This window comes from Genypterus blacodes, unplaced genomic scaffold (assembly GCF_046128005.1).
Source record: "Genypterus blacodes isolate CSIRO-AG114 ecotype Tasmania unplaced genomic scaffold, CSIRO-AGI_Gbla_v1 ptg000032l_1, whole genome shotgun sequence".
Classification (NCBI taxonomy): Eukaryota; Metazoa; Chordata; class Actinopteri; order Ophidiiformes; family Ophidiidae; genus Genypterus; species Genypterus blacodes.
Genome location: NW_027466845.1, coordinates 84830 through 112500, shown reverse-complemented (window position 1 = coordinate 112500; position 27671 = coordinate 84830). Strand labels below are relative to the sequence as shown.

Here is a 27671-nt window from a genome sequence, read left to right as displayed (position 1 = left end):
CGAGTTTTTGTTTTTACGACGCAAGAAGTGGCCGATAAATCTCACACACGCGCGCGCCCTCACGCACACGCACAGGAGGGGCTCGCGCGCTACGGGGCTCCAACTACCCAATCGGCACAGCGCTTGAAGCGACGCTGCCTTCAAGGGAGGCACGGAAATGTTACTATTACCAAGATGAGACTGCGGTGGGAGGGAATCGCAAGAACTATGTCTACAAACTAAATGTCGATATTTGATCTCGTATGAACGCGGTGGCTGTGGAGAGGAATTTCCTTTCTGACTTACATTACCTCCGCCAAGGACGTTGTGTTTCCGGTCTTGTTTGTTTGTCTCTTAGAATGACATCAAAAAAACGTTCACATTTCAATGAGATTTGGTTGGCTGTGATCCAGAGAAGAATCAATTGAATTTGAGTGCCTGTCGACCTGATGGAGGCGCTGTAATCTGTTTTACGTTGTGTTGGCACCCATCCATATGGGCCACAGCCAAAGACTCTTGTATCTGCTCCTATCATGTTGGGTCGCTCAAACTTGCACTCACTACTTGTTCAAGAAACAGTTGACATGGCGGCACAGTCAATACAAATCAAATCTCTGTTTGACTACTAAACAAAAACATTAGCTGACAAAATCTCTTATCACAAGTAATCAAACATTCAATTTCGCATTAAAAAACTATGGAACACAGAAGGTGAACTTGAAAGCAGCACGGAGTGAAAAACAGTCCAGGAGAGGTTGAAAATAATCACATGATGTAATTAATATACACATTCAGCGACAGCCCGTACTGAATACAATCCATTTAATTGACTTCCACCCATAGCCGTTAAAAATATGGTAGAGGCAAAATATGGGCAATACATAAAAGATGACGTCGAGTTCAAGGCTAACAAATAAAGGAACATTGGAAAACACTTCACGTTTCATGACATTTGGAAGGATTGTTTACGGGACGCTTCCTTCAAGTCTTTTCTTGTACACTAGTGCCCTCTAGTGGATGATATTGTACCTACAAGTGCAACAAACCCAATGCTTTCTCAAAACAAGCATTCGAACAATGTCTCTATGTAATAAACAGCTGCTGAAGCATCAACGTGACAATCCAATGCCTCCTTAGCACAACAACACTATGATATCCTGTCCAGGATTCATAGTATTGTTGTGTTTGTAAACTATTATATGATTATTGTGATAATGGATAGTTTTAAAGATCCATTAAGTACACATGACCAGACTAGTTTAGAAAATACTAAATAATCGTAGTAGTCGTTCACATCCATCCATCTGATGTTTATACCAGCTTGTGCTCTGCAGGGACGCGTCACTGCGTATCCCATCATGCTTTGGGTTACCAGCCTCACACATACTCATCACAGGGCCTCACACATACTCATTTGAATCACGGGTCGATTAGGAGTTCATGTCTTTGGAGTGTGGGAGGAAACAGAGTGCAGGTCCGCAGGTAGGTGAGGTAGGAAGGTGCAAACTGCTGATGGTAGTTTTATAACATAGTTACTGTCTCTGCAACTAAATTAATCTTTAACACTATCCGGTGACCAAACATCCTAGCGTCATGTGAGAAACTGCACTTTACACTTTAACAGACCATCAACAACACTTCCATCAGAAAATGTGTGTTCTCAGAAGAAAAGTATAAGGAGGCTGCACGCACGGGGGAACGACTTACAGGCTGTCAAGAGTGTTACTGCAGACCGACTCTACATTCTACTGTGAGTATACCGCATACCCGTGTGTGTGTGTGTGTGTGTGTGTGTGTGTGTGTGTGTGTGTGTGTGTCTGTGTCTGTGTCTTCAGCTGTTCTTCAAGTAACACTTGACGCATGATGTTCGACGCTCTTCCTTCGCTCTGTGTGTGAGATCTGAATCGATTATCCCTACAAAATAAAAGTGCCTCTGACTCTGATTTCCTGCCCAGGTTGGTAATGTTCACCAAGTGGTTAGCAACCTTGGTGCTGCTCACCGCTTCAATTACTGGATCAGTGTTTCCAGGGAGACACCAGCGCCGCCTGACTGTCAGGCCAACCAACGAGGTCAAAGGTCACCCAGGGGCAGAGATGACTTTAAACTGTGGACTTGGACAGGAAGCAGGTGAATGAGTGAACACAGACACAGCACAAGGAGAAACATGCATGCATTTATTTAATTACATTAAAAGATGTAAACTGTTATATGTAACTGTATAATACTTGAGTAAATGTACTTAGTTACCTCTAACTGCTCTTCCTGTTGTGTGTAGGTGTGGTCCAGTACTGGCACACCCCATTTGGAGACCTCCGGAGCCCTGGTAACCATGGTAACCATGATCCTGTCCTTATGCTCCGGGATGGCAGCCTGCTGATCAGAAATGCCAGCTACCTCCACAGCGGCTTGTACTACTGCCTACTGCAGGGCAAAGAGGGAACTACACTCAGGCCCTATCAGCTCCATGTTGATCAGACCAATCCCATGATGCAATCTGGGCCCAAACGAACCTCTCACCGAGCGGGGCTCAGGCTCAGGAGGGACGCCGGGGGGGTCGGCGGGCCTGAAGAGCGGACGCAGACCGGAGTCTCGGACGGTCAGTTTGCTGCAGCCGTGGCAGCTTCAGTGGTGCTGACGTTCGTGTTGGGCTTCAGCGCTGGAGCTCTGAGCAGAGCGCAGGTTCTCAGGTAGCTTCAGAGGCTCCTCAAGTCTGACATGTAACTGTCCTGCTTGTATAAAGGGACACACACACACCTATCTGCAACTAGGAACCCTGATAAAACACTGAATGTGCTACAGTAATAAACTATTAATGAGGATGTTTGGGTTGCCAGGTTGTGTAAAGTCAAACCTGGCAACCCACTCACTTCTTAGCAATTTATCAAATATATTCCATAAATTCCATAAATGTATTTATTTCAGCCATTAGTCATAACAACCTACAAACCTGTTGTATTGTGCGTCTCATTGTGTGTTTGCCTCATTGGGACACATTTGTTTTCCAAAATGATCAAATTGATAAATGTCAGTATGATGCAGTTTTGATTGAACCTGTGATCAATAACTCTCTCACTGCCTCGTTTCCTCTCAGGTGTTTAGGCGCAGCCACTAAAAAGATTCGATCGCTGCGGCAACCACAACGCCTCACAGAGGGCAGCGGTGAGGTCAACATGTCAGCGCTGTCACACATGTACGACAATCCATCCGTGTGGTTTGATTCAGGTGAGGACTCCGTAACCATGGAGACGACGACTTCAACCGCAGCCTCGTCCTCGTCCGCCCCCGCCAAGCCTCAGAGAAGCTTCCGGGAGAAGCGAGAAGTGGAGCCGGAAGCCGCTGCTTACCTGGAGGGATGTGATAAAGAGGAAGAGCGAGGGAAAGAGGAGGAGGAGGCAGGAAGGAAAAGAGAGGAGGAAGAGGAGGCCGAAGGTGTCCGTCTGTCAGGGGAACATGGGACATGTGAGCACGAACGATCCATGATGGAAACAGACGAGGAAACGTGGAGTGAAGAGGGAGAGGAGGGAGGAGAAGAGGGGGAGAATGGATGGAGGGAGGAAGAAGACGAGGGGGAGGCACTGAGGGAGGAGATAGGGAGCAACGTAGGTGGGAAGGAGGCAGAAGGGAGGAGAGAAGACAGAGAGAAGGGATTGAGACAGGAGGAAGAGGAAGATGAGCCAGCTGGGGAGGCGGTAAGAAGTGAGGAAGATGGAGCAGAGAAGGAAGGGAGGAGAGAAAGAATGGAGCAAAAGAAGGACCTTAGAAAGGAGGAAGAGGAGGAGGAAGATAAGAGGACACTGAAAATGGAGGAAGAGTGCGATGAGGAAGCTGAGCAGAGCAGCAAGGAAGCTGGAGAGACGGACGGCAGCTGTGATTCTGTCCCTTCGTCTGCAGAAAGTGAGGATGAGGAGGTAGCGAGCGACAAACCAGAGGAGGAAGAGCTGAGACCCTCCAGTGAAGGAGGCAGGAGACCCTCGCCACCAATCCCAGCCCGCCGCGGCCGCGTGATCCGCCTGTACCAGTACGACGAGGAGGGGCAGCGGTACAGCCACCTGCCAAACCCCGCCCCCTACCAGCCAAGCCCCGCCCCCAGGCTCACACATCGCTCCCTCTCCCTGACACGCCTCAACGCCATCATGGCCGCCGCCTCGGCAGGACCCATGGACCCCCCCAGAGCGGAGAGCAGCGGGGGGGAGACAGAGCAGACAGAGCAGACAGAGCAGAGGGCCACGTTCCACATGGAGATATGACAACAAGACAAATTGCCCACAATGCATCTGGGGCCAATCAGTGGAGAATCTGTCATCAAAACGCAAACAAACAGGAAGTCGGGCCGGTCACACGATCATCAATCAGGACGGAACGACTGGGAACAATTCCATTTCCTTTATTGTGAAAACATCTATAAACAAGACTCAAAATGGAAAATAATTAAAGACATGAACATAAATTCCACAGCTCTTCTCACAGTTTGTTTCTTCTTTCTTTTTTTTTTTTCATTTTAAGAACTTTCTTCATCCCTAATTAACACTATAAACAGTCAGTGACGACGCGGGGAGGCCATCGGATCTCTGCTGGGAGTGTGTGTGTGTGTGTGGAGTCCACAGGCTCGACTGTGTGTCTGTGTGTGTGTGAGGGCGTGTGTGTGAGTGTGCGTGTGTGTGTGAGAGTGTATGTGTGTGTGTGTGTGTGTAAACCGTCGTCCATTAAAGTGTTGGTGAGAGGTGAAACCCGTGTTTTTGCTTTCTGCTGCTGTTTGTTTTCGTCTCCACTCCCCTCCGTCTCCTTTTTGGTGGTTTGGCTCTCGTCTCGTCCTCTGCTGCTACAATGAGGGTCGAGCCTTCTGCCACTCCACAAACTCATCCAGCAGCACCGGCCCTGAAGAGGAAACAACCAGCTGAGTCCTGCTGCTGAGGCTCAGCTCGCCTCGGGACTACAAACATGTAGGCTCAGTCTGAGTGAACGCCGAGGCCAAGTGAGTCAATGTGGACACAAACAAGGGATCCAGGAAAAATAACAACACTGTTTAGATTCTAGAACGCAACGCTGACGGCGCCACCATCAGGCCGACCGCATATCACTGTAATCCATGGATGAGCCTCTGAGATCACAAACAAACAGACAAACAAACACGACGCCATGACAGAACGATGTGTTTACTCACAGGCTCCATCTTCATCATAGTTGCTAAGGTCTGTGTTGATGGTCCTGCTGAACTCCAGAACATTATACCATTGGTCCTTATTCATCCCCTTATACTTGGACTGCTGTGGGAGGAGAGAGAGAGAGGAGAGGAGAGAGGAGGAGAGAGAAGGAAGGAGAGGAGGGGAGAAGAGAAGAGAAGAGAAGAGAGCGGAGTAGGAGAGGAGATGAAGGGAGGGCGGGGGGAGAGGAGAGGAAAAGTGGGTGAGGAAATGAAAACATGCCAGAATGTTCCTTTGTTCCTGTGATGACATCATAGCAGAGATGGACGTTACCTCCAGGAACTGGTTGAATACTGGGAACAGGGACCAGGTTCTCCCCAGCAACAAGGCCAGCATGGATTTAGCCGTGTCCATGTCCAGACCCCTCTGGTCTTTATCCTGGAGACAGAGCAGAGAGAAGGGGACAAGGGGTCAAGTCTCAGTGAGGAGTGAGAGGAGGAAGAGGAGGAGGAAGAGGAGGAGCATCAGACTCACCCTGGCAAAGTCAAAGGCGTATCTGTAGATGTTCTTAAAAGCTGCAGAGTCGTTGAGCTCCCCACGCAGGAAGTCCAGTTTGCTCTGTAACCGTTCTGTGCAGTCGCACCTGCACACATCACAAAGGTCACGACCTCCTCACTTCAACATCAGCATGCCCCGCCCCCTTTGAATGAGAGTGTAAGCTGACTCACTGTAACACCGTCATTCCTCTGAGCCACTCCTCTTTTGTGAAGAAGCCCATGTTTGCTGCTTCTAGATGCCAGGCTAAGACTAACATGATGATCTGTGGGAGGAAGAAGAAGAAGATGAAGATGAGGAGCCAGTTTGGGTGTGAGGAGGATTCTCTGTCCCTGTTGTATAAACCGTCACTCTCTCACGTTCTCCGGTTCCACTCCGATGTCTTCACAGAACTTCTCCATGGCTTCTGGGCCGACCACTTCATCCGGGCCGGCGTACTCACGAAACCAGGCCAGGCACTTCTTACTGGAGAACGGCTTCTCAAAGCTGATGGGCCGGGCGCCGCGGATCTGAGGTCGAGTGAGGCTGGGGGCGGAGACCAGAGGGTTCAGTGTCACGGCAACGACACACATATGTACGACGAGCCGGTCGAGCCAAACCATGTGCCGTTAGGTGCCGGAGACCAGAGCCGAGCTGAACACACACACATTTACACTGACCACTCCCCCTTCGTGATCCTAACTTATATCAGGCCCACCTCTGCACTGAGTCCTCAGGTTAAATCACAACGTCTGTCAGAATGAGATGAAATGAGTCAAAGCTGCTTCTCCTGCCTGAACACATTCATCCTCCTCCTCCTCCTCCTCCTCCTCCATCCAGTGGAGCCGCCGCTGATTAAGAGGACAAATATGTGCTGAGCGCCGAGTTCCACACACACTCACACACACCGCCAGGCCCAGATTCCTCCTCTCCCTATGAATGCAGCGTTGGCCCCCTGACTCGCGTTCCACACACACACACACACACACACACACACACACACACACACACACACACACACACACACACACACACACACACACACACACACACACACACACACACACACACACACACACACACACACACACACGGAAAATGAGAAGGTGACGGGTGTACACCCACCCCCCCTCTGCCTGCCCCTGCCTCTTCCTCCTCCTCTTCCCCTCATCCTAAAAAGAGCCGCAGCTACAGCCAGGCTATGAGCTACAGGCTGCTAGAGGAGCAGCTCAGGCTCAGCAGTGATCAACACCACTGTGAGCGGCTGGAGACCAAAACTGAGGCAACAAAAAGACAAACAAAACACATGAATCCTCATGAGGGACCAGTAGAACCTGTGAAAACATGGAGCAACAGATACGGACACACACACACACACACACACCCACTCACACACACACACACCTGGTGATCTTAGACTTCTTCAGCTCATGGTCTTCTGTGTCGGGGAACTTCCTCTTCTTCTTCACGGGCATCACTGAACTGTCACTGGACTTCACTAGCTGGGCTGCAGGGGAGACAAGAAGACGAATGGGCACACACACACACACAATTCTAGAGGAGGTGACAAAGGAATAAAGGATCAGAGCTTCAGAGGTCAGATGTAGAAGATGAAGGTCTCACCTGAGTGTTTCCGGCTGCCTTGTCCATTCAAGTCTAACAGGTTCTATAAATTGGGAACATCACACACACACACACACACACACACACACACACACACACACACACACACACACACACACCTCAGCTGAGATACAACAAACCAACAACATGATTCGACACATTTTGCTGCACTGCAGTAAAGCTTCTTTCTTACCAGCTTGTCCAGTGTTTCTGATGCTGTGTTGTTATTTGTTATCAACGGTGCTGCTGGACCCTGCAACACACACACACACACACACACACACACACACACACACACACACACACACACACACAGTTATATCACAGATCACTGGGATGTCGAAGGTTAGAATTGTGGTCCAAATGTAAACAAAGGGTCGAACCACAACAAACACACAAGCAGGAGGAATGACGAGTTAAAGCTGAATCACGCAGCAGAGACAGAGACATTTAAGTAGATCTGTTGTATCTCAATAAAAGTATAAATGTTCAGGCTCTGACTCTGTGGCTCAGGTGTCCTCAGAGGTGCCTTATGGACCCCAAACAACATGAAAAAAGTCGTAAATAACCTTTATTGTCAAACTAACGTCCATCTAATCAAATTCATCGATAACATCTGAATGACGTTACCAGTAAAGAATATAACCGGATACACACACGTCATGTCATCAAGGCGTTATGAGACTAAACGCTCCCGTGAGTTTAGATTCATTATTTTACAGATTAATGCTTTTTCTTTGAAGCTGTCAGCTGATGCTAGCTGCTAAATGGAGGCGAGCTCGTGTTGTTCTCGCTGCCATTAGGAGCCGAGGAGACATTACGCAGCTGATCGAAGGGACAAACATGTCGGAGCTCTGAAGCGGATCGCAGCCGCCGTGTTGAGTTTGAGCCCCGCAGCCGATCGTTTGTGTCACTTTGTCTCTTTCTGCTGATCGTCGGGCTCCTTTTGTTTGCGTGCTAGCGGAGAGCGGCGCTATGCTAACGTTAGCTGCCCTGTCAACACGCCAGACGAAGCGGCTCGAAAGTCCGTCCGCGCCGAACGATGACCGGCGGCGGGTCTGCTGATGTGTGCGCCGGCATATGCGGCATTGAAAGCAGTCGTTTCCCCGCTCCGAACACTTACTTTGGGTCAAAGTATCGCAGACAAATCAGTTCCACCTGCTCTCTCTCGCACCGGGCTCAGCGTCGGCTCCGTTACTTCCGTGGGGAAGGACGGTACCAACTCATTTACGGGGGGAGTTCAGAAGTACAATTTTCCACGTCGATGTAAAAACCGCCAATATTCATAACATAACATATACATAACTTATTAATTTATGTATTTAACTGAAATGAATTCATATTAAGCGTACGACTACTTTTATTTAAAGGCGCATTTAAAGAAGCAGGGGGATGACTTGTCTACCACGCACCCCCCCGTGGGTATTACAAAGTGCAACGTGCCGTTTCTTTTTAAAGGAACACTCATTATTCTAAACACTCACATGCAGCACTCACATGTTCTCCACAGACTGACACACACATACACACAAACACACGCTGACCTGTTAGAGGAGGGAACACGGAGACATAACAGCACAAACAAGCCTCCTTTGAAATGTCTTTATTTTGCCAGGAAATAAATTATTCAACTTAAAAAATAATCCAGAACAAACTAAACAATGCAGCACAAAGTCAAAGTAGTTGAACCGCTCTTCTCCCCTTCCACCATCACTCAGGCCGACATCGCTGCTCGATGTGGTGGCAAACATTCAGCTGGTTCATGTGGTTGAACACGTTTTGTTCCAGTCTGTCATCGCGCAAAGGCTACAAGTACGTCCCCGTCCCTCTGCAGGCGGGCGGACGGGAGGGGTTAACAGGGTAAACATGTCAGTCATCACTGTGTTACAATCTGTGAAGGGACTACACTGTCAGCTGAGCGTGTCGCACTCCTATAACCTCAGGTGAAGTCAAAATGACACCTGGGAAACAAAGCTGCAGACAGAATCAGGCTCACCGGCTTATACTGCTCATTATCTGGACTAAACAAGTTCAACCGTTGTGTAACATGGCTTTAAATACAGAGTGCAATAAAGTGGGCCGTGAAATAAGATCAGTATACTGGAGAAAAGGTTACAGTGGAGGAAAGTGCTACTCTGAATACTGCAGGATGAAGAAAAGAAAGGGCTGAATTTGATCCAACACACACACACACTCACACTCTGATGCACACATTTCCAAATGCCGCAGATGCGAGACGTTCCATTTGTTCCGCTGCTGCACATATGGGGTGAAAGTTTGTATGAGTCCATGAATTTATAAAAACAAGTAGTGTAACTCAGACGGGTCGCAAATGATTAACTGAGTGAAAACAAACGTTACAGCGTGTAAACTGACATTTCTTACAAAATGTTGTCTGTGTTTGTTAGTTTTGGAGACCAGAGAGAAACTGTGGTGACACACGATTCATCCTTTGGCGAGACCTCCATGGAGGCAGGGGTACACACACAAACACACACAAGTGGCTTCACACTTTTAAAACAAACCTCGTGATTGTCTGACATTTCTGCTGACAAACCAAACCCACCTGACACAGAAACACACAACAGAACCCCCACAAGAGAAAAGACCCCCGCTCAGATGTTTGTACTGTGTGATGAAGAGGGACGAGTGCAAACTGAAAGGTGCAAACCGACGTCATCCACTCAGTCTCTTACCACATGTGGGGCAAACGTATAAAGTCAATCACCTTTGGGAGTCATGATTTTGTCGTCTATCAGAGACACGTTGCCAGAGGAAAGGTCAGGAGGTCAGGAGGTCATCTAAACGGTTAGGAGTCATCCTCTGAGGACCGCGATTATCCGCTGCAAACCTCACAGATCACACACACACACATCACTTTAAGAAATATTATGTCATGGATCAGCCAGAGAGAAAATGAAACAAAAACACAGAGAAGTCAGAGCAGAATCTCTCTAATGGGGCCACAGACACACACACACACACAAGTCTGCACCTAATGTAATGGCTGAGGGGACATTTGACTCTGGGTACATGTGTGTGATTCACTGTCCAGGACTACACACAGCAACACACACGTTAGTGTCTATGTGATTAACACAACCTAGAAACAAACGTTGGGGGGCGGGGCGCTGGCTCTCCTTCAGTCTTTTGCTCTCTCGTCTCTTTTCACCACAAACTGCATCAAACTTGACCTTCTTTGTCTTTGTATTGGCCTCAGTCAAATCTGAGGATAACTGCATGAAAGAAAACTCTGCATTGATGCCATTTGACTCTGCAGCGACGTGTTTCAGCATGTGTCATGGGTGTGTGTGTGTGTGTGTGCGTGTGTGTGTGTGTTAGAGCCCGACCCATATACCTGCAGGACCCGTGTTGTCACGTGGGCGCCTGCCTGTGTGTGCAGACACATTAGATCGCTCTGCACAAACATCTGAGCCTTCTTTTACCGTTTGTGTGTTTTGATGGCGTTCATCGTTGAGCCTCGGTGTGTTTGTCACTCTGCAATCACCAAATATGTCAAAAACCTTTTTAATGTCATTTTATTGTACAAAACAGTTATTGAGCCACTAGGTTGTGTTTGAAAGTCTCAGATATCAGTTCCATTATCAGTCAGGCTCTCATGTGCATTCACCCAAACATAATGGGAATGAAGCCATGCCACGCTTTATCAAAAAGGATCAAGTTTTCCAGGCAGTTCCAGACTTTATTTCCGGACAGGTTTCCATTAGTGTTTCTTCCAAAATGGAGCCATTTGTCAAACCTGCTTGTGTTCTGGATTTCTCACATGACTCAGCAGTTTCCCATCATGTGTTTCTATGGGGATCAGCTCTATGGAAGTATTGATGTTTGATTAATATCAAATGTCTCATATTGGAACCAAAATGCGACACACAGACTGAGACACTATTTGTCTATTTGCACTATGTGAACCATGACGGCGCCTAAGATCCACATGTGACAACGTTAAGCTCCACCTCCAACAATAAGAGAAGAAGCAGCTCCGTGTTCCTGTTAGTAACTTCAGCTTGAGACGATTCTCTGAAATGATTGTGGCATGTTTGGGATCTGTGGGTTCGGGGGCAGGAAAGGGCAACACACACACACACACACACACGTGGGTACATGAACAGATATAATAGATCTGAAACTGCATCATGGAAAAAGAATCAGCAGCTCATTAAACGTAGAAACATCTGACATTGTTGCAGTTGGTTTGTTTTATCAAAGCTGAAGAAAGACCGACCATGATCCAACCTGTGTGTGTCTGTATGTGTGTGTCTTTGTCAGCTTCACTGTCTCACACTTGTCATAGTTACACACTTGGTCATGATTTCAGACGCACTCCCGCCCGGCTGGATTCACCCAGCTGGTATCAGATCTTAAATTGTTCAGAGTAACAGATTGACTGGAGAATAAATAGTTAGTAGTATGAAAAACCCCCAGAAAGCTCATCGTCCTGTCGCCCTGCGGCCGCTTTACAGCACAGCCCCACACAGACCATAACACTCCATCAGCTCAGAGTCCAGCAGCCGCAGCGTTTGACTGACAGCTGGTCAGAATTTTCCACCCGGGTCTGAAATTTCAGACAAGAACAAAAAAAACAAACGTGACAGATCCTCCAAAAAAATATCTCATAGAGCAGCATGCTGTTTAAAGTTCACACACACACACACACAAAAGAACAGACACTCTCCATGCACACACACACACACACACCGACACGCACATTTGGCAAAATACTCCTCGGTAGTCTGTGTCCTCTCCTCTCACGGCAGCTCTCGCCCTCACTCAGGGCGTTTAGCGTTCCCACTTCAAAATAAAACACATTGTTGAATGGGAGCGATGCAAAATGGCCGCTGTGAAGATGGCAGCTGTGGTCTCCAGGGAAAGCAAAGGATCCACACCAGCTCCATACACTTCCCTCCGTCCTCCGCGCTCTTCCTCGCGCTCCTCTTCTGCGGCTCACCGCTGACTAAAGTAAGGCAGGAAGTACTTAATTTAATGACGTCACTAATTATTTCTTCTTGAATTGCTGGCACACGGTGCACACTGCCGTCCCTCTCCTGGACACTAGAGGGCGGTACACACACACAGCCAGGCGCACAACGCCACACGATGCTTCAAACTGACACTCCAATACCTGGCGGCTCTCACACACACACAAAACACACGGCGGCTTCCTGTGGTAGAAAAATCTCTCCCTCGTCCGTCCACAGCAATCCGTCCTCATCAACCGTCTCCGTCTTCAAGTCCTTCTTACAAAAACACGTCCCGTCGTCCATCGCTCTTCGTCTTCCAAGTGTTTAAAGCGTCGATCACAGGTGTAAAAAAAACAGAGCGAGAAAGCGCTCCTCCTCTTCCTCCTCCTCCCTGCCTAAGCCATGTAGATGAAGGTGTTGATGTCTGTCTCGTCCCTCTTGATGTATTTGTGCTCGATGAGCCACTCGATCTGCTCCTTGATCATCTTCTTCTGAGGCAGGAACATGTTCTTCAGGATCTCCACCAGCTCTGTCTGCAGCTGAGCGTTGCTGATCCTCTTTCTCATCTTCATGATCTGGATGATGGCCTCCTGCGGGGGAGCAAAAGGAAACGTCACCATGGAGATGCTGCTAGTCTGACACCACATCGTCTAGTGGGCTGAGATGTTCCTACAGGACTCAAATGCATTTTAAAGACAGTGGATTTGGTAATGAAGATCTAGCTGGTTTGGTGTCGGTGTGAGAGCCCTCTAGTTTGCAGAGTGTATACCTGAGTTCTGAGTATTCTGAGCTGGACGATGCCTTCGTTCTCCTCCTCTCTCATTCGCTCCGTCGTCAGCTGCAGGCGACCAATCAGATTGATCTTCCCCCGCTTCTGGACTTTGGAGTTTTTGCTGATGGAACAACAGACAAACGTGACACGTTAGCATTCCAAACGTTTGAAGTTTAACAATTTGTTCCTTGTGACATGTGAGCCAACAAGACAGCAGACCTGAGACCTGAGAGCTGAGAGCAGACCTGAGACCTGAGAGCAGACCTGAGACCTGAGACCTGAGAGCAGACCTGAGACCTGAGAGCAGACCTGAGACCTGAGACCTGAGAGCAGACCTGAGACCTGAGAGCAGACCTGAGACCTGAGACCTGAGAGCAGACCTGAGACCTGAGAGCAGACCTGAGACCTGAGACCTGACAGCAGACCTGAGACCTGAGACCAGACCTGAGACCTGATTGATGTATTTCCCCCCAGCTTACATGAGTGAGAACTCCTGGTTGACGTAGAACAGTGTGCTGTCTGTGAAGTCTTTGGGCGAGCTGACTGAAGGGTCGTAGGACAACACCTGTCTCTTCAGCTTCGGGAAGGCAACCAGGGACTGCAGGGAGAGGAAGAGGAAGAGGAGGTCATGTGACTGATGGAGAAGGCATGTGAGGGAACGTGTGTGTGTGTGTGTGTGTGTGTGTGTGTGTGTGTGTGTGTGTGTGTGTGTGTGTGTGTGTGTGTGTGTCGGTGTGTGTGTGTCGGTGTGTGTGTGTCCTCTGTCTGACCCAGAGTGTGCGTCGGAGCTCTGCATCCGGCAGCTCTGTGGCCAGTTTGAGGTTCTCAAAGCTGATCTTCTCCCTGGGTCTCTGGTTCCAAGCAAACAGGACGGCCAGCTGGAAGGTGGTGACCTCCAGGTCGTACTGACCCACCTCGTTCTTAAAGGTGATCTGAGAGAAGAAACAAAAGAGGGCAAGGTGAGAAGAGGGGATAGCAGAGGAGAGACCACGAGGTGAGAGGAAGGAGGAGATGAAGGAGAACTTATCCTGAGAACATTCAAAGGTTTAAGGCTGAGAGATCCTACATGTGTGTGTGTGTGTGTGTGTGTGTGTGTTCGCAGCTCACTCACAATGCCGTTGGACATGAGGTGATGCCAGTGTAGTTTGCGGCCGCTGTGGTTCCTCTTGTAGAAGTCTTCCACCTCTGGGATCAGGTCCTCCAGCTCTGTGGGCAGCGAGACAAACACCTTCTCGCTGCTCCGGGACCAAGCTCCTGCATTCAGGATCTTAATGTTCACACTGTCGGCTGCAGAGAGGGAAACGCAGAGGAACATCCAGGAACATAGATGAGGAAAGGAACTCCCTGTACTCAACCATATCACACATCATCATCGTGTGTGTGTCCTGTACCTGGTAGTGCCAGCTTGTTGTGTTTGTGCATCTCTTTGAAGACCTGGTTGAGATCCTCTGAGACTTTAATATCCTGAAACATCCTGGCCAGCTTGTTGACGTAGTCGGCAGGCATTCCTACTTCCTACAGACGAACACAAGCACATCATCATTGAGGAGGAAGAACAGAGGAGAGGAAAGCAGAGGAGAGGAGAGATCATCTGGCTTCTCATCAGGCTTGTGTGTGTGTGTGAGGATGTAACTCACCCTCAACCACTCCACCATGTTCTCCTCGATCTCACTGTCAGCTGAAATGTCCAGAATCAGACGGCGGGTCAGGTGAGCTTTGTGGTAGCGCATGAACACGTCTTTGTTCTGGACATACTTCAACACCAAGAGCTGGGAGGAGAGAGAGGTAAGAGTGAGACCAGAGGAGAGGAGGAGGACACATGGGCGCTCGTCTGAGACTGAGAGCGGCTGCTTTGACTCACCACTTCTTTGAGTTTGAGCTCGATTTCCTCTGAGGTGAGTTTCTTGCTGAGAGGCGTTTTCCTCAGCAGCATGTCACAGTAGTTAGCCAGCAGCTCAGGACACTTGGACTCCGGCTGGGTCTTCATGCCGACACTGGACGGACACACAGACACACACACACACACACACTGATGCATGCAGACTCATCCTGGACACATCACTTCACCGAGTCCAGACTCTTCCATACTCACCCTTTCTGTTTGAGTGGAAGCTCCAGTTTAAAGATGGTAGCATCATTGACCACAGCTTTGTAAGCCTGGGAGAAGATAAGAACAAACACGATCACCTTAAACGTCCTCACACACCACAGACACACGAGCTGCAGAGTGGAGCGACACACACACCTTGTCCCTGGCGGTGAGGAAGCGGGGGTCGTCCTGGAATGCCTCCTTCACCAGCTTACTGAAGCGGTTGAACAGAGTCAGCAGCTGCTCCACGTACTTCTCTGAGTCCTGAGAACACACACACACACACACACACACACACACACACACACACACACACACACACACACACACACACACACACACACACACACACACACACACACACACACACACACACACACACACACACACACACACACACACACACACACACACACACACACACTTCAACATGCTGATCACCTTTAAATCCAGTTTATACCAGACAGCCATCTTACTCACTGTGCCTGTCCTGATGTTTAGAACGTGTGTGTGTGTGTGTGTGTGTGTGTGTGTGTGTGTGTGTGTGTGTGTGTGTGTGTGTGTGTGTGTGTGTGTGTGTGTGTGTGTGTGTGTGTGTGTGTGTGTGTGTGTGTGTGTGTGTGTGTGTGCCCTACCGTAGTGATGGATTCGGCAGCAGCCACCATGTCTGCCAGCCCAGCGTTGACGATGTGCTCCTCCAGGTCCTTCAGCATCGGCTCAATCCCACTGGGGACCTTATCCATCAGAGAGAACATCAGGTGCAGCTCTGCATGGAGGGAGGGAGGGAGGGAGAGAGGGAGAGAAGGGGCGATGTTTCAATAGTACAGGTAGAGGACATGATGAGAGTAAATAAAGATGAAAACAAAGCAGAGGTCACTCACTGTCTGTCTCGTTGCGTTTGATCATCCCCGGACATTCGGCCAGGATCGTTTCTTTGAAGGAGGTGACCAGTGCATTCACACAACATTCCATAAGCTGTAAGGAAGCACAGGCAGAGTAAAGACACGGAGGCTGAAGGACACAGAGTCCAGTGTGTGTCGGCGCACACACACACACACACGTGAGATACTTACTGCTTGAACAGAATTACATTCACGACGTGTCTCTAGATATCTAAGTGCTCTCTTCTCCTCTTCTCTCAGCTTTGCATCTGCCTGCAGGGGAAGCACAGGAGTGTTACTGTACCTCACTAAACAAACAGGCAGGTGTACACACACACACACTGACAAACCGGTAATGCAAATCCTGTCACACACTTTGGGACAGGAGTTGAGCTGAACGTGTCTGAACCTCACTCATGCTTGACGTACATATTTCATGTAGTTCTGGACGCCGTTCTGTTGCAGGTAGGACGGCGCCTGCGTCCGGTAAAACCTCTCTGTGGAGTCCAGGTAGGCCTTCTCAAAGTTATCCCTGTAGATCTGCAGCTTGTCCTCTGGGTTTGAACAGAGGTTGACTAGAGAGGGAGAGAGAGATAGAGAGAGGGGAGAGGAGAGAGAGAGAGGGAGAGAGAGAGAGAGAGAGAGAGAGAGAACAAGTGTTTTACTGTTTGTTTCTGTTTTCTATTTCATTCATTCATTCATTGTGTTTGTTTCATATCAAATCCTTGCCTGACCCGCCTGTCAGTGTGTTTACTGTGCAAACTTTAGTTCTAAAACATGGTAAGAGGTTGTAGAGGTATCCAGTTATTGGCCGAGTGCATGTAGGAGTGTGTGTGTGTGTGTGTGTGTGTGTTAGCTCTTCCTGTGTGCTCTCTCATACCGTATGATTCTCGGACTCCGATCACCAGCTGAGAGTCGAAGGCCTCTCCCAGCCTCTCAGCGTGAACCAGCTTCATGGCGCTGTCCTGCAGCCGGCTCTTTATGTTGGAGAAGATCGACTCATTCCACGTGTCCAACATCAGCTAGAAGACAGAAGGCGTGGCCACAGCACATAAGTTTCACACGTGTTCTCCTCCCTCCTCATGCAGTCAAACCCCTTCCTCCTCCCGCTCTGTCCCCCCTCTCCCTCCTCCCTTCATCTGAACCCGATGGCGTCTCACCTTGCGTACGATGCTGTCCTCCACGTTCGTCTTCTTGTTGCTGCCCTGTTTGCCCATCAGTGTGATCTCCAGCTGGCAGAAGGGTTTGGGTAAGATGTCACACTGGGTAAAGAACTTCCTCCACTCCACAATGTACGCCTTCAGCAGCGCCGTGTCATCCTGGTGGCTCAGAACCCGCTGCCGTGGCCACAAATACAAAAGTCAGAGAACGCACGGGTCAATCCTGTGAGGCACGACGTGAGCGTCACACAACACACACACACACACAGGACTTACAGCTTGTGCTTGTTTGATGAAGTCTAGGATGTCTTCTTTAAGTGCTTGGTGGATTTTGGCCGGTCCTTTATCGTCCCATAGACACACAGCATGGACGTCTCTGCAGGACGCAGAACAAGAAACTTAATGATGGCTCAAGGCTAAACGTGGTTCTGTTCATGTTATCGGACTCAAACATGAAAGAAAGCAGGACCCTGAGAAGGCAGAGGGGAGGTTATCTAATCAGAGCACCGTCCCTGAACACAGACGAGACTCTCTCCGCTCCTGATACGACGTGGCTTTGAAGAGGCCTTGTGTTGCCAAGGAAACAAATCAAATTCTGCCAATATGGAGCTTTCTTGTGATTTTTCTCAGCGACAAAACAAATTGTTTTATAATGTGGATGTTACAGCTGTTATACGATCAAGAGACTGAGGCGGCGAGCATCAAGCAGAGGGATCGGCCTGCTGAGGAGCCTCTGAGCAAGACGCTGACAGAAAGAATGGAAGAGAAAATGGGACCGGATCTTTAGGGTGGCTGATCTATTCTTCTTCTTTGCCCGATGTGAGTCCGTCTAAGCGGCTGATTGTCTCTCTTGAAGCTGCTGTGCTTGTTCTCATCCTCTGGTGGGGAAATCCACTCAGACTGAACTCTTAGTATGGGTGAAGCCATATTACCATAACAGTCACGTGAGGAACAAAACCAGCCTGTTCAATAGTTAAGTAGATTAATCAGGACGGCTGCTTGATGATGTCGACAGCTGTTTGTATCGAGTAACAACCAGCAGTGTAACAGCTGCAGTGTTTACATATTATTATTATGTCACCTTCTTAAATTGAACGCTCACGTTACATCAGATGGTGAGAGCAGGGATGTGGCAGCACTAACTAGGTGCTGTAGGCCCACACATGGTTTAACAGATTAATGTAACCACAAACACAGAAGCACATTCAACAGGACATGAAGCTTCTTCCTGCTGACACAGTTTGACCTTTAGCTGCAGCTGAATCTGTCTCTGTAAACAAATGTAGGGATTCTATCATTTATGTGAAGTTGTGGAGAAATGATGAACTCCCCGAACAGTTTAGCATGTAACCAACAACAACATGTAGTCCAAGATCAGGTTCAAGAGCAGCACTTGGGTCTGACCGTCTCCAACACAGAGGAAAAGAGTGAATCCTATGTGAGCTAGTTTCAGTATCAACAACATGGAACACAACATGAAGGTGCAGAGGTGAGACTTGAGGGCCACTCAGTTGAATGAGGGGAGCAGGAAGTGGAGCAGCTCTTACGTGAACAAGTCGAACCACTGCTGCTTGGTGACGGCTTCCTGTCTGAGCAGCTTGAGCACGATGGGACGCATCAGGTCCCACTTGTCCTCAAACTGCAGGGACCCCTTGTTCTGGATGAGACGAAGGGAGCAGGAGGGGCAGGAGAGAGAGAGAGAGGGAGGGGGGGAGAGAGAGAGAGAGAGAGAGAGAGAGACGTTCCACTTTACAAGCATTGATACCTTTAGTGAGCATCTTCATCACAGCTATAACAGTTTGTGGCTTCAGCTCAAACATCTTTTAGTTTCATCACACTGCTTCTTTACATGTAAACAATAACTCCTCATATTTAATATAATATCTAAAATCCACGTACAGATATCAAGATATTTTTTCACAGATTATTCCATCATCCTGTGCTATTAAATAGGATTCATAACTCCTCTAATGAGAGCTAAAGGTGCGTTAGATTCTGTGCAGGCTGGGTGTTTATGAATGTGTTTTCACTCATATGTCTATGTTATGATGTTGTTTGTGTCTCCAGGTGTGTGCTGGTCACACTCATGCAGTCTGGTGGTGTGTGTGTGTGTGTGTGTGTGTGTGTGTGTGTGTGTGTGTGTGTGTGTGTGTGTGTGTGTAGGATGTGTGTGAAGGGCAGAGTTGAGGTGCTCGGGCTCGGTGTGGGGGGGCGGGGGCCGGCTGTCACAGCTAGCCGGCTGCTAGCCTGGAAGCTACCTGCCTCCTGGCTAATTATTGTGCTAACTAATCACTCGAGCAGCTGTCTGGGCCAACCAGCGCTCTTTATTCTGCAGTAGCAGTGTCGTCATGGAAACAGAAGCCCACCGGTAACAGCGTGTGGAGGCGCAGTCCCGCACAGGAGCCCGCAGACCCGGACGCGCTGCTGAGCCGGATCAGCTTGCCGGCTCTGTTAGCATCAGTGCGCTAGCACGGTAGCAGCATTAGCCCTGACAGATAGCTTCACACTCAGACTCTGGCCGCAGCTTGGAGAGCGAGAACGGTGACAAGTGTGGCTCCGGGCGCAGCCGGTGAGCCGCTTTAATGCAGGTTTCGGACAGCAAACGGGTTGAATGTGCACCACGACGTGTAAATCAAATGTTACAACTGAAGTGCTTCTTACCTTTAACAAATTTGACGTCGCCATGTTTCCTCAACTTATCGCCTCGCAGAATCTCGCGAGAATTGTACCACAGCTCCTTGCAGAACTTTATTGTATCATATTACACAAAATCACAAAGTCAGCTAGAAAGAGGAATAAACAATAACACAGAAGATAAGAAATAATAACAATACTTCTTATTACTACTAATAATAATAATAACATGAAATCATATCAAACCTAAGTGATGAGACAACACCACAGTTTGATCTGAGTGTAAACACATTTTTCATAAACTGTAAAGACTCCAAAAGATACTAGACTTCTAAGAGAAATGGTAGCAAATTTAAAGGGACAGCACTAAATTGTGCTCGTTTTCACTCCCTGTGCACATCTGTGCTGCAACAGTGGTGAGTGTTTGCACATTAAATTATTGCAAACATTGCAAAATAAAGCCCTTTGAGAAAAATAAGAATGTCTTCTCTGAACTCTTTTAGTTGTTGAGAGGTCCTAATGCTTTGGTGTGTGTGTGTGTGTGTGTGTGTGTGTGTGTGTGTGTGTGTGTGTGTGTGTGTGTGTGTGTGTGTGTGTGTTTGTGGTGTTTGGGGCATTAATCATCTCAGCATGAGTTTGTTTAAGAACCTTTATTATCTGGTTAGCTGAAGGATGAACTTTTATGGCCATTTACATCTGAATGAAACCAATGATGAAGCTCTTTGCTTCCTCCCAGAGTTCTTATCTGCATTTTTACAGTTTGACAATGAAACTGAAGTTCAAGACTGAAAACCTATTAAAATTGCCCGTTCATCATCATTTGTTATCAGGAAGATGTGATGCAAATTGACTCAGATTGGCTCAGGAGTGATCTTTGACCACTGAGAGTGACGGTTAATCATTCAGCTGTGGCACTTCAAAAGTGAAGCACTTGCATGTGTGTGTGTGTTCTTTAACAGACAGAAGGTTAAAGTCAGGGAGGATTCCTCCGTCACTGGTGTACTAACATGGCTGCTGAACAGAGCGGGGATGCGTCGGGAAATACGAGCAATAAGAACCATGGATGTGGGCTCATCAGGAGATGGAACCCCAAGGAAGTCTTTACTTGGTGAGTGGACAGAGTCGCTTATAGATTAATAATGTGTGCTTCCTCTATGGCTCATACTGTACCTGCCTTCTGTTTTATCTCCTTTTCCCACTGAAATTGATTTTAGTTTCCTTCTTGTCTTTTTTCATGTTGTTTAAATTCCATGGTTTATGTTTACAATTCTTTGCCTTTGCATTTGTAAGGACGCCTACTACAAAAAAACAAAAACACGCCTGCCCTGCATTCCCTTGCTGTGGCTTTAAACATCACTCTGTGTATTTCTGCCCACCAGGCACTTGGCTAAAACCCTGGCCATGGGTCAGGGCCTTGCTGTGATCATCTGTGGAACGGCCATCACCTCCCAGTATCTGGCCACAGACTTCCATGTGAACACTCCGATGCTGCAGAGCCTCCTGAACTACGCCCTGCTGTGTGTCACCTACACCAGCATGCTGCTCTGCAGAACAGGTAACACACCACAAGAGAGAATGCATACATGATGCACTTTTTGTATATATAGCCTGTCAATCATGCATAGTACGTTCATCTCAGTGGAGCAGTATGTGTGTGACATCATGGCTAGAGTAGTGGAAACATCATTGTTTGGCACTCAAGGTTGGGGACAATGATTATGATCCAGCCACTCACTATCAATGGAAAGGTGATCATTGTGAGTTCCCCTGCCCTTCCTATAGGGGGCAGTAGTGATGCATTAACAGTGTAACATGAGCCTGAGGCTTGATGGGTGAAACACATTTCAGTACTGAAGTTGAGTGGTGTCCCCCTTTAAAACACAGGGGATGAAAATATTTTGCAGATTCTCAGGAAGCGCTGGTGGAAGTACCTCCTGCTGGGGCTGGTGGACGTGGAGGCCAACTATGCTGTGGTGAAAGCGTACCAGTACACTACACTCACCAGCGTGCAGGTGGGTGAAGCTGTGTGTGTGTGTGTGTGTGTGTGTGTACAGAGCTCATACAGAGCAGTGTGTATGCATATGGTCACTCACATGTCTCTGGTTGTGTTTGTGTCTCCAGCTGCTGGACTGCTTTATCATCCCTGTCCTGATGGTTCTGTCCTGGTGGGTTTTGAAGATGCGGTACAGACCGGTCCACTATGTCGCCGTCTGCATCTGTCTGCTCGGGGTGGGCACCATGGTGGGGGCCGACCTCCTGGCTGGACGGGATCAAGGCTCCAGTAAGCGAGTACCTGAGGGTCTTCACTCCCTCACTTAGCCCCTCTGTGCCTCTGTGACCGCTCAGGGCAGACGGCACAGGCTGTAATGTACACAATGTAACAAGATTAGTAAGGATGCTCTTAAAAACACATAAAGAGTGCTCAGTTAATAACATAGCCAGGAGCACATCCCAGAAAACCGGATCTTTGATCACATTACAGAATATTTTGTTCTTCTCAATGAAAGGTGCCCAGAGTGAGGTCGATGGTTTGCTCTTTTCTGAGTGCAGCTCTCCTCTCCTCTCCTCTCCTCTCCTCTCCTCTCCTCTCCTCAGCTTCTAACATCTTGTTGGGTGATGGTTTGGTCCTGCTCAGTGCCACTCTGTACGCTGTGTCCAATGTGTGTCAGGAATACACAGTGAAGAACCTGAGCAGAGTGGAGTTCCTGGGTATGGTGGGTCTGTTTGGCACTCTCATCAGCACCTTACAGATGTAAGTCACAGTATATGCATGTATGCATGCAGGTAAACCAATGATGAAATCCTGTGATATATATGAAACATCGCTGTATTTTGTTCTTAAATCAAGGGTGATCTTGGAACGACATGAACTTGCTGCCATCCAGTGGAGCTGGCAAGTTGGTCAGTATTATTTCCCCCCCCATGGTTCATTTCATTAATGACGTCATTGAAGGTTTCTTGTTCTATCTGAGCCCAGCTTTGTACTCTGAAGACGATATCTCTGAAACAGAAACTAAACAGCACTTTTGACCTAAGGGTTAATATGGAGGCCTCTCTCCCCTCAGGTCTCCTGTTTGGCACTTACGCCCTGTGCATGTACACCCTGTACAGCTGCATGCCCATAGTGGTGAGGCTGACCAGCGCCACCTCGGTCAATCTGTCCCTGCTAACCGCCGACATCTTCAGCCTCTTCTGTGGCCTCTTCCTCTTCCACTACAAAGTGAGTGGACACACACACACACACACACACACACACACACACACACACACACACACACACACACACACACACACACACACACGCAGTTAAATGACCTCTGCTCTCTCGGAGTCACAGCGACCTGAGCTGAATGCTGATGAGAGTTAAAGTGTAACCTCAGCATTAGATTTTAACACAGATAGTTTATGATCACACAGAATTGGTTTTGATTTGTAAACAAGCGCTCCAGAGCTCAGGGTGAGCTTCATTTCCTCTGAATCATAACTTTAATTGCACTTGGCCTCTCCCGTCTCTGCCTCAGTTCTCTGTACTCTATCTGGTCTCCCTGGTGGTCATCCTCATCGGCTTCATCACCTTCAATGCTGTGCCGACACCCACCGACCCCGTGGACTCCGCCCCCTCCTCCTCTTCTACATCCTCCTCTTCCATCTGCAAAGAAGGTTGCTATGACAACCAAATAGAATGTAACAGTGAAGCTTGTAAGGAAGAGGTTGCAGTGGGTATCACCACTGATGAGGAAGAGGAGCGACAGAGGGATGGAAAGGGGCAGGAGGAGGAAGAGAGGAGGGGAGTGTCAGGAGGAGGGATGGAGCCTGTGGATGTTGTCGTTGAACACAGCACTAAATTTTGAGGAATAAGAGTTCATCAGAGGACATTTAATCTAAGTTAAGACCTGGACTTGTGTTAGACTGGAGTCTTTAAATGTGGACCTGAGACTGGACTGACTGCTGTGAGATTCGTCTCATATTATACAGCTCAACATGTTTGTGTTAAGAGTTTCAATTTGGCTCAAGTGATTCCTTTGCTGCAGCACTGTCGTGTACACTAAGTGAAAACAGGGGATTTAAGTCTCCTGCTCTGCATCAGGCCTGAGCCACACTGAAATACAGACAGACACTCCATCACAATGTTTCACGTAAAATAGATCAATGCTAAAGTCTCTATATAATTGTGTATATGTTATTCTGTTTTGTAACCACACCTCTTTATACTGCCTGATACAATCAATAAATGACTTTCTCATCATTTGTCCTTCACATATTTGTGTCATTGTGAAGCAGAGATCACAGACATGTTCTCTTATTCTTCCTCTCGAGTGGTTGAGATGCTTCCTGCCTCTGTGGCAGACAGATCGACACAACAGGGTTTAGAAAAAGTATATATTTAATTCTGATAGAAAACGTTAAACGGTAAACAGAAGTAGATAACAGTTCAGCTGATCGCTTCCAACTTACAGATCAGAGCCAAGCCCAGTCTGACTATGACACAAGAGAACATCACTGCCAACACAGTGGATCAGCCAACAAGAGGACAGAGAGACCTGAGACACTTCACTCTTTAGATCCATCAATATAATATGTGTCTTTATACTTTGGCTTTTAGTTTCAACTTTCCCTCCATCTGGCTATAAGATTACAAAGAATGTCTGCAGTCAAACACAGTGCAAGAATCAGATCAGGCTTTACTCACTTACTAACCACAACATCCACATGTTTGCTGGTTAAAGAGACAAAGGGCAGCAAAGGAAAACTCTTCATCCAAAACCTGCTGTATTTACATTTGGGATCACGTCGGTTCTGCTCCGATTATTAACATTCAACTTCTCTCACAAACCATTAACTCTTACGGGCATTATTCCGTTTGTAATGTCACTTAATACCAGCTGAGATGATGGAGAGATGATGCATCATTGGCAAGCATCTTTCCTTCTCCCATCTCTCTTTGGTTAAAGACTCAGAGGCACAGAATGGATCAGAGCTGACAGCTTCACAGAGCTGAGGCTCCCTCAAGTCCGACTGTAACTGCAGGAACACTGAGCCTGTGGAGGAGGGTGTGTGTGTGTGAACATCCTCCTCTTTCGCTGGCTGGCACACCGTCAGTTGTCAAACCTCCTCAGTCGCCTCCTCCTCACCTCTTCAGCTAATTCCTCTTCCTCAGAGAGGTAGAAACCAGGAGGAGGAGGAGCTTGTCTGTTCCTGTTTTCTCCTAAAAAGGAAAGTAGAATAAAAATTCGATTGATAGAGGTTTTAATGTGTGTGTCCTGCTCAGTTTCCCTCTGAGGTGACATGCTGGGACACAAGGCTTCAGGTTACTCTTCCTCCTGCTTTACCTCGGTCATTCAGGCTGTTTCTGATGGCTGCGTCCAGCTGCTCCTCCTCCGTCATGCCTCCACCATAATATGAAGTTTGCCGTGGAGTATTGTTATCTCTTGCATACCACCGGTCTCCTGCAGGTGCTTCACTGTAGCCCTGGTAGCCACTGTAGCCTACACACACACACACACACACACACACACACAGACACACAGACACACAGACAGACAGACAGACAGACAGACAGACAGACAGACAGACAGACAGACAGACAGACAGACAGACAGACAGACAGACAGACAGACAGACAGACAGACAGACACACACACACACACACACACACACATTACTGCCAAGGTAAAGGACACACTCAGAGCTTGTGGATTAGCCTTCAGAGCTCTGCTCTGCTGCTACAGGAAGTCCTGTCTATCAGCCTTCATGTTCCTCAGTGTTTGCAATCTGAAGCACTAACAACATTTAAATCGAACATATGTCCTTGTACCTGAGGAGTTGTATGTATTTGTCCGGGGCCCATGCCGGTTTGATGTCACAATCCCTGGTGGAGAACATTTCAAACAGAATGATCAGTGTGCGTCAGGAATGTTAATGTGTTAATGTGAGAGTAAAGCTGCCAGTGAGAACACACACCTGCAAACATCTTCATGATCTTCTGCAGTGGTCCAGTGGTGTAAAGCAAACCCACCAGGATCCCTGCCAGGTGTCCAATGAGGGAAGTCCTGCAGAACAAACAGTACAGCACAGTCTAACTACTAGCCTGTGAAGCAACGCCATCTGGTGGACAAACCAACGCTGTCTTTACGAGCGTCACAAACATGCATGAACATAATTTATGTTGGAGTTGAAATTTGTCTTTACATTAAATCTGGATCAGTGGCCACTTTGCTAATCTATTCTGTGGGGATTTGTGATTGATGTATGAAACATGTAACTCACCCAGGTGCTGTTACATGGATCAGAACTAACTCCACCCAGCTGGCATAGCGATTGGACACAGATAAACCCATAACATAGGTGGTGCCCCCAGGGTGGTAATGGTTACTGAGCACCTTCAGAGCAAACAGGACTCCTATAGACACATAAATCATATTAGCAACCATTAATAACACGTAAAGGAGCGGATTAAAGCCCACATCAGTGATCCAGTCTCTCCTGACATCAGTACCTGAGAAGCCGACGGCACACTGCACGCTGTAGAACGGGTCCTGGGTGAGCTCGGTCAGCGCCGCCTCCAGCCCCAGGTAGACCACGCCGGTGAGCAGAGAGAAGACCACCAGCAGGTAGACGAACCAAGCTCCGCCCAGCTGGCGCTCCAGCCTCATGCCCTTCCACAGGAAGGAGACCATGTTGAAGTAGAGGTGCCAGTCGTCAACGTGGTGCAGGGGCGAGAGCAGCAGGCGCTGCCAGTCTGACTCCCAGTATGCCTCCTGGACGCTCACACAGGCCTGGGAGCACAAGCAACAACAACTGAGCCACTTAGAGGCTCCATGGCTACGTTTGGAACTTTTTACCAGACAAGCTCATATGTACACAAAAGAGTTTGTAAAAGGATTTGCTCAAAGTTGAAATAAAGTTCCTGTAAAGAGGAATGGAAGCCTCACCTTCATGAGTGGAGCAGCAGGGAACATGTAGAGGTAGGCGTTGAGTCCCAGCACAGCCAGAGTGACAGGTGGAATGTTCTCCATGCCCACCTGGAACAGCTGGGAGGCCAGGAGCAGCAGGCCCAGGTGGGAGCCCCTCTGTCGGGTCCTCATGATGCTGACAACACACACACACACACACGTCAAGAACCCACAACACAACAGAACACAGCGAAAAGGCGCGCTACACTAGTTAGTACCCGGAAACATGTCAGTCAAACAGTAACATATCAGACTTACTGTGAGTTCACTGAGCGGCTGAGGGGAAGATGGAGAAGTTAGCTAGCTGTAGCCTTTAGCCCTGAGTCATGCCCCGCGGCTCGAAGCTCGCGCACAGCAGCTTAAGTTCAGGTTGAGTAGGGCTGAAATCGAAAGCAAAGCCTGTTGCTCGTCATTACGTCTTGTCGGAAATGGCGTCACTGTTCCCGCATCATCCACGGCTACGGCGCGAGTTGTACCGAGTCAGACGTCACGTGACAACAACAAGGAACGCGCCAGGAACGAGTATTCTGCGCATGCGCACGGGAGACCTCTGTTTCATTGAACTTTTTCAAGAACTTCTCTTCATTCAGTTTTGAAAACATCTCAGTTAATTTACATTTAATTTCACTTGAATTCATTTTGTTGAATTTTTAGGGTCATAAATGTTTTAGTTTTCACTTAACAAACGCTTTTTAGTTCATTTAGCAAATGTACGTTGGTGTTTTTGTTTCTTATACGTATGACAATGTAACGAGAGTCAGGAAACAGAGACAAAGCAATCAGAGCGTCCGGAAGAATAAGCACAGGATTGAAGTGAATCCCTTGATTTAGACTCTTTGGTGGAGAACATGTGCTCCAGGTGTAACACACATTTCCTCCATGAATTATTCAGCTAGAAACAGCAGAAACCAAACTCCCCAGATCA

At 48.1% G+C, this 27671-nt stretch overlaps 5 protein-coding genes and 1 long non-coding RNA gene across 9 annotated transcripts in view; 2 read left to right on the top strand and 4 right to left on the bottom strand.

The window, feature by feature from the left end:
* capn5a (calpain 5a) overlaps positions 1 to 148 on the bottom strand; it is a 14677-nt gene extending 14529 nt beyond the window's left edge. Inside the window, exon 1 of the mRNA XM_076146070.1 lies at positions 1 to 148. This exon is cut by the window's left edge and continues 137 nt beyond it. The gene's annotated coding sequence lies outside the window, so the exon portion shown is untranslated.
* A 4200-nt stretch (positions 149 to 4348) lies between these two features.
* dcun1d5 (DCN1, defective in cullin neddylation 1, domain containing 5 (S. cerevisiae)) lies at positions 4349 to 8484 on the bottom strand. Its single transcript, XM_076146605.1, has 10 exons — positions 8402 to 8484; positions 7472 to 7531; positions 7279 to 7321; positions 7060 to 7162; positions 6036 to 6201; positions 5850 to 5941; positions 5656 to 5764; positions 5455 to 5559; positions 5142 to 5244; positions 4349 to 4855 (listed from the first exon to the last, which is right to left on the bottom strand). The coding sequence occupies exons 4-10, from the start codon at positions 7128 to 7130 to the stop codon at positions 4800 to 4802; spliced, it is 702 nt and encodes a 233-aa protein (XP_076002720.1). The 5' UTR covers positions 7131 to 7162; positions 7279 to 7321; positions 7472 to 7531; positions 8402 to 8484; the 3' UTR covers positions 4349 to 4799.
* A 387-nt stretch (positions 8485 to 8871) lies between these two features.
* LOC142995499 (cullin-5) lies at positions 8872 to 19893 on the bottom strand. Its single transcript, XM_076146598.1, has 19 exons — positions 19821 to 19893; positions 18707 to 18816; positions 17436 to 17535; positions 17160 to 17336; positions 16880 to 17021; positions 16429 to 16574; positions 16192 to 16272; positions 16000 to 16093; positions 15754 to 15884; positions 15275 to 15382; positions 15122 to 15186; positions 14891 to 15023; positions 14667 to 14798; positions 14421 to 14544; positions 14141 to 14316; positions 13800 to 13961; positions 13509 to 13627; positions 13027 to 13150; positions 8872 to 12847 (listed from the first exon to the last, which is right to left on the bottom strand). Exons 1-19 carry the CDS (start codon positions 19842 to 19844, stop codon positions 12653 to 12655), a joined length of 2343 nt encoding a protein of 780 aa, XP_076002713.1. The 5' UTR covers positions 19845 to 19893; the 3' UTR covers positions 8872 to 12652.
* On the top strand, positions 13991 to 15463 carry LOC142995503 (uncharacterized). Its single transcript, XR_012961528.1, has 2 exons — positions 13991 to 14023; positions 14132 to 15463. It is a non-coding gene; the product is annotated as an uncharacterized LOC142995503 (long non-coding RNA).
* On the top strand, positions 16258 to 24008 carry LOC142995500 (solute carrier family 35 member F2-like). 4 transcript variants are annotated; one of them, XM_076146601.1, is made up of 10 exons: positions 16287 to 16323; positions 16469 to 16509; positions 20753 to 20901; positions 21173 to 21348; positions 21678 to 21805; positions 21915 to 22074; positions 22389 to 22545; positions 22642 to 22694; positions 22859 to 23013; positions 23315 to 24008. In XM_076146601.1, exons 3-10 carry the CDS (start codon positions 20801 to 20803, stop codon positions 23642 to 23644), a joined length of 1260 nt encoding a protein of 419 aa, XP_076002716.1. In that variant the 5' UTR covers positions 16287 to 16323; positions 16469 to 16509; positions 20753 to 20800; the 3' UTR covers positions 23645 to 24008. The 4 variants fall into 4 exon arrangements, with proteins under 4 accessions (XP_076002717.1, XP_076002716.1, XP_076002715.1 ...); XM_076146602.1 differs by lacking the exon at positions 16469 to 16509 and having other exon boundaries at positions 16258 to 16323; positions 20757 to 20901; XM_076146600.1 differs by lacking the exon at positions 16287 to 16323 and having other exon boundaries at positions 16381 to 16509.
* A 151-nt stretch (positions 24009 to 24159) lies between these two features.
* On the bottom strand, positions 24160 to 27231 carry rhbdd1 (rhomboid domain containing 1). Its single transcript, XM_076146603.1, has 8 exons — positions 27005 to 27231; positions 26726 to 26882; positions 26290 to 26569; positions 26061 to 26193; positions 25755 to 25843; positions 25609 to 25662; positions 25124 to 25279; positions 24160 to 24999 (listed from the first exon to the last, which is right to left on the bottom strand). Exons 2-8 carry the CDS (start codon positions 26876 to 26878, stop codon positions 24890 to 24892), a joined length of 975 nt encoding a protein of 324 aa, XP_076002718.1. The 5' UTR covers positions 26879 to 26882; positions 27005 to 27231; the 3' UTR covers positions 24160 to 24889.
* Between the last annotated feature and the right edge of the window lie 440 nt (positions 27232 to 27671).

Excerpts from the sequence above, each read along its gene's own strand:
- dcun1d5 (XM_076146605.1), bottom strand. The coding sequence starts at position 7,130 with ATGCCCGTGAAGAAGAAGAGGAAGTTCCCCGACACAGAAGACCATGAG. Across the intron at positions 5,942-6,035 it reads TCGGAGTGGAACCGGAGAAC|ATCATCATGTTAGTCTTAGC; the intron begins GTGAGAGAGTGA and ends TTCCTCCCACAG. Across the intron at positions 5,765-5,849 it reads AGAGGAATGACGGTGTTACA|GTGCGACTGCACAGAACGGT; the intron begins GTGAGTCAGCTT and ends TGATGTGTGCAG.
- LOC142995499 (XM_076146598.1), bottom strand. The coding sequence starts at position 19,844 with ATGGCGACGTCAAATTTGTTAAAG. Across the intron at positions 15,885-15,999 it reads CAAACGCAACGAGACAGACA|AGCTGCACCTGATGTTCTCT; the intron begins GTGAGTGACCTC and ends CCCTCCATGCAG. Across the intron at positions 15,024-15,121 it reads CTTCCACTCAAACAGAAAGG|TGTCGGCATGAAGACCCAGC; the intron begins GTGAGTATGGAA and ends GTGTCCGTCCAG.
- LOC142995500 (XM_076146602.1), top strand. The coding sequence starts at position 20,801 with ATGGCTGCTGAACAGAGCGGGGATGCGTCGGGAAATACGAGCAATAAG. Across the intron at positions 21,806-21,914 it reads CTACACTCACCAGCGTGCAG|CTGCTGGACTGCTTTATCAT; the intron begins GTGGGTGAAGCT and ends TTGTGTCTCCAG. Across the intron at positions 22,546-22,641 it reads CTCATCAGCACCTTACAGAT|GGTGATCTTGGAACGACATG; the intron begins GTAAGTCACAGT and ends TCTTAAATCAAG.
- rhbdd1 (XM_076146603.1), bottom strand. The coding sequence starts at position 26,878 with ATGAGGACCCGACAGAGGGGCTCCCACCTGGGCCTGCTGCTCCTGGCC. Across the intron at positions 25,663-25,754 it reads GATCATGAAGATGTTTGCAG|GGATTGTGACATCAAACCGG; the intron begins GTGTGTGTTCTC and ends GTTCTCCACCAG. Across the intron at positions 25,000-25,123 it reads AAACAGCCTGAATGACCGAG|GAGAAAACAGGAACAGACAA; the intron begins GTAAAGCAGGAG and ends TTTCCTTTTTAG.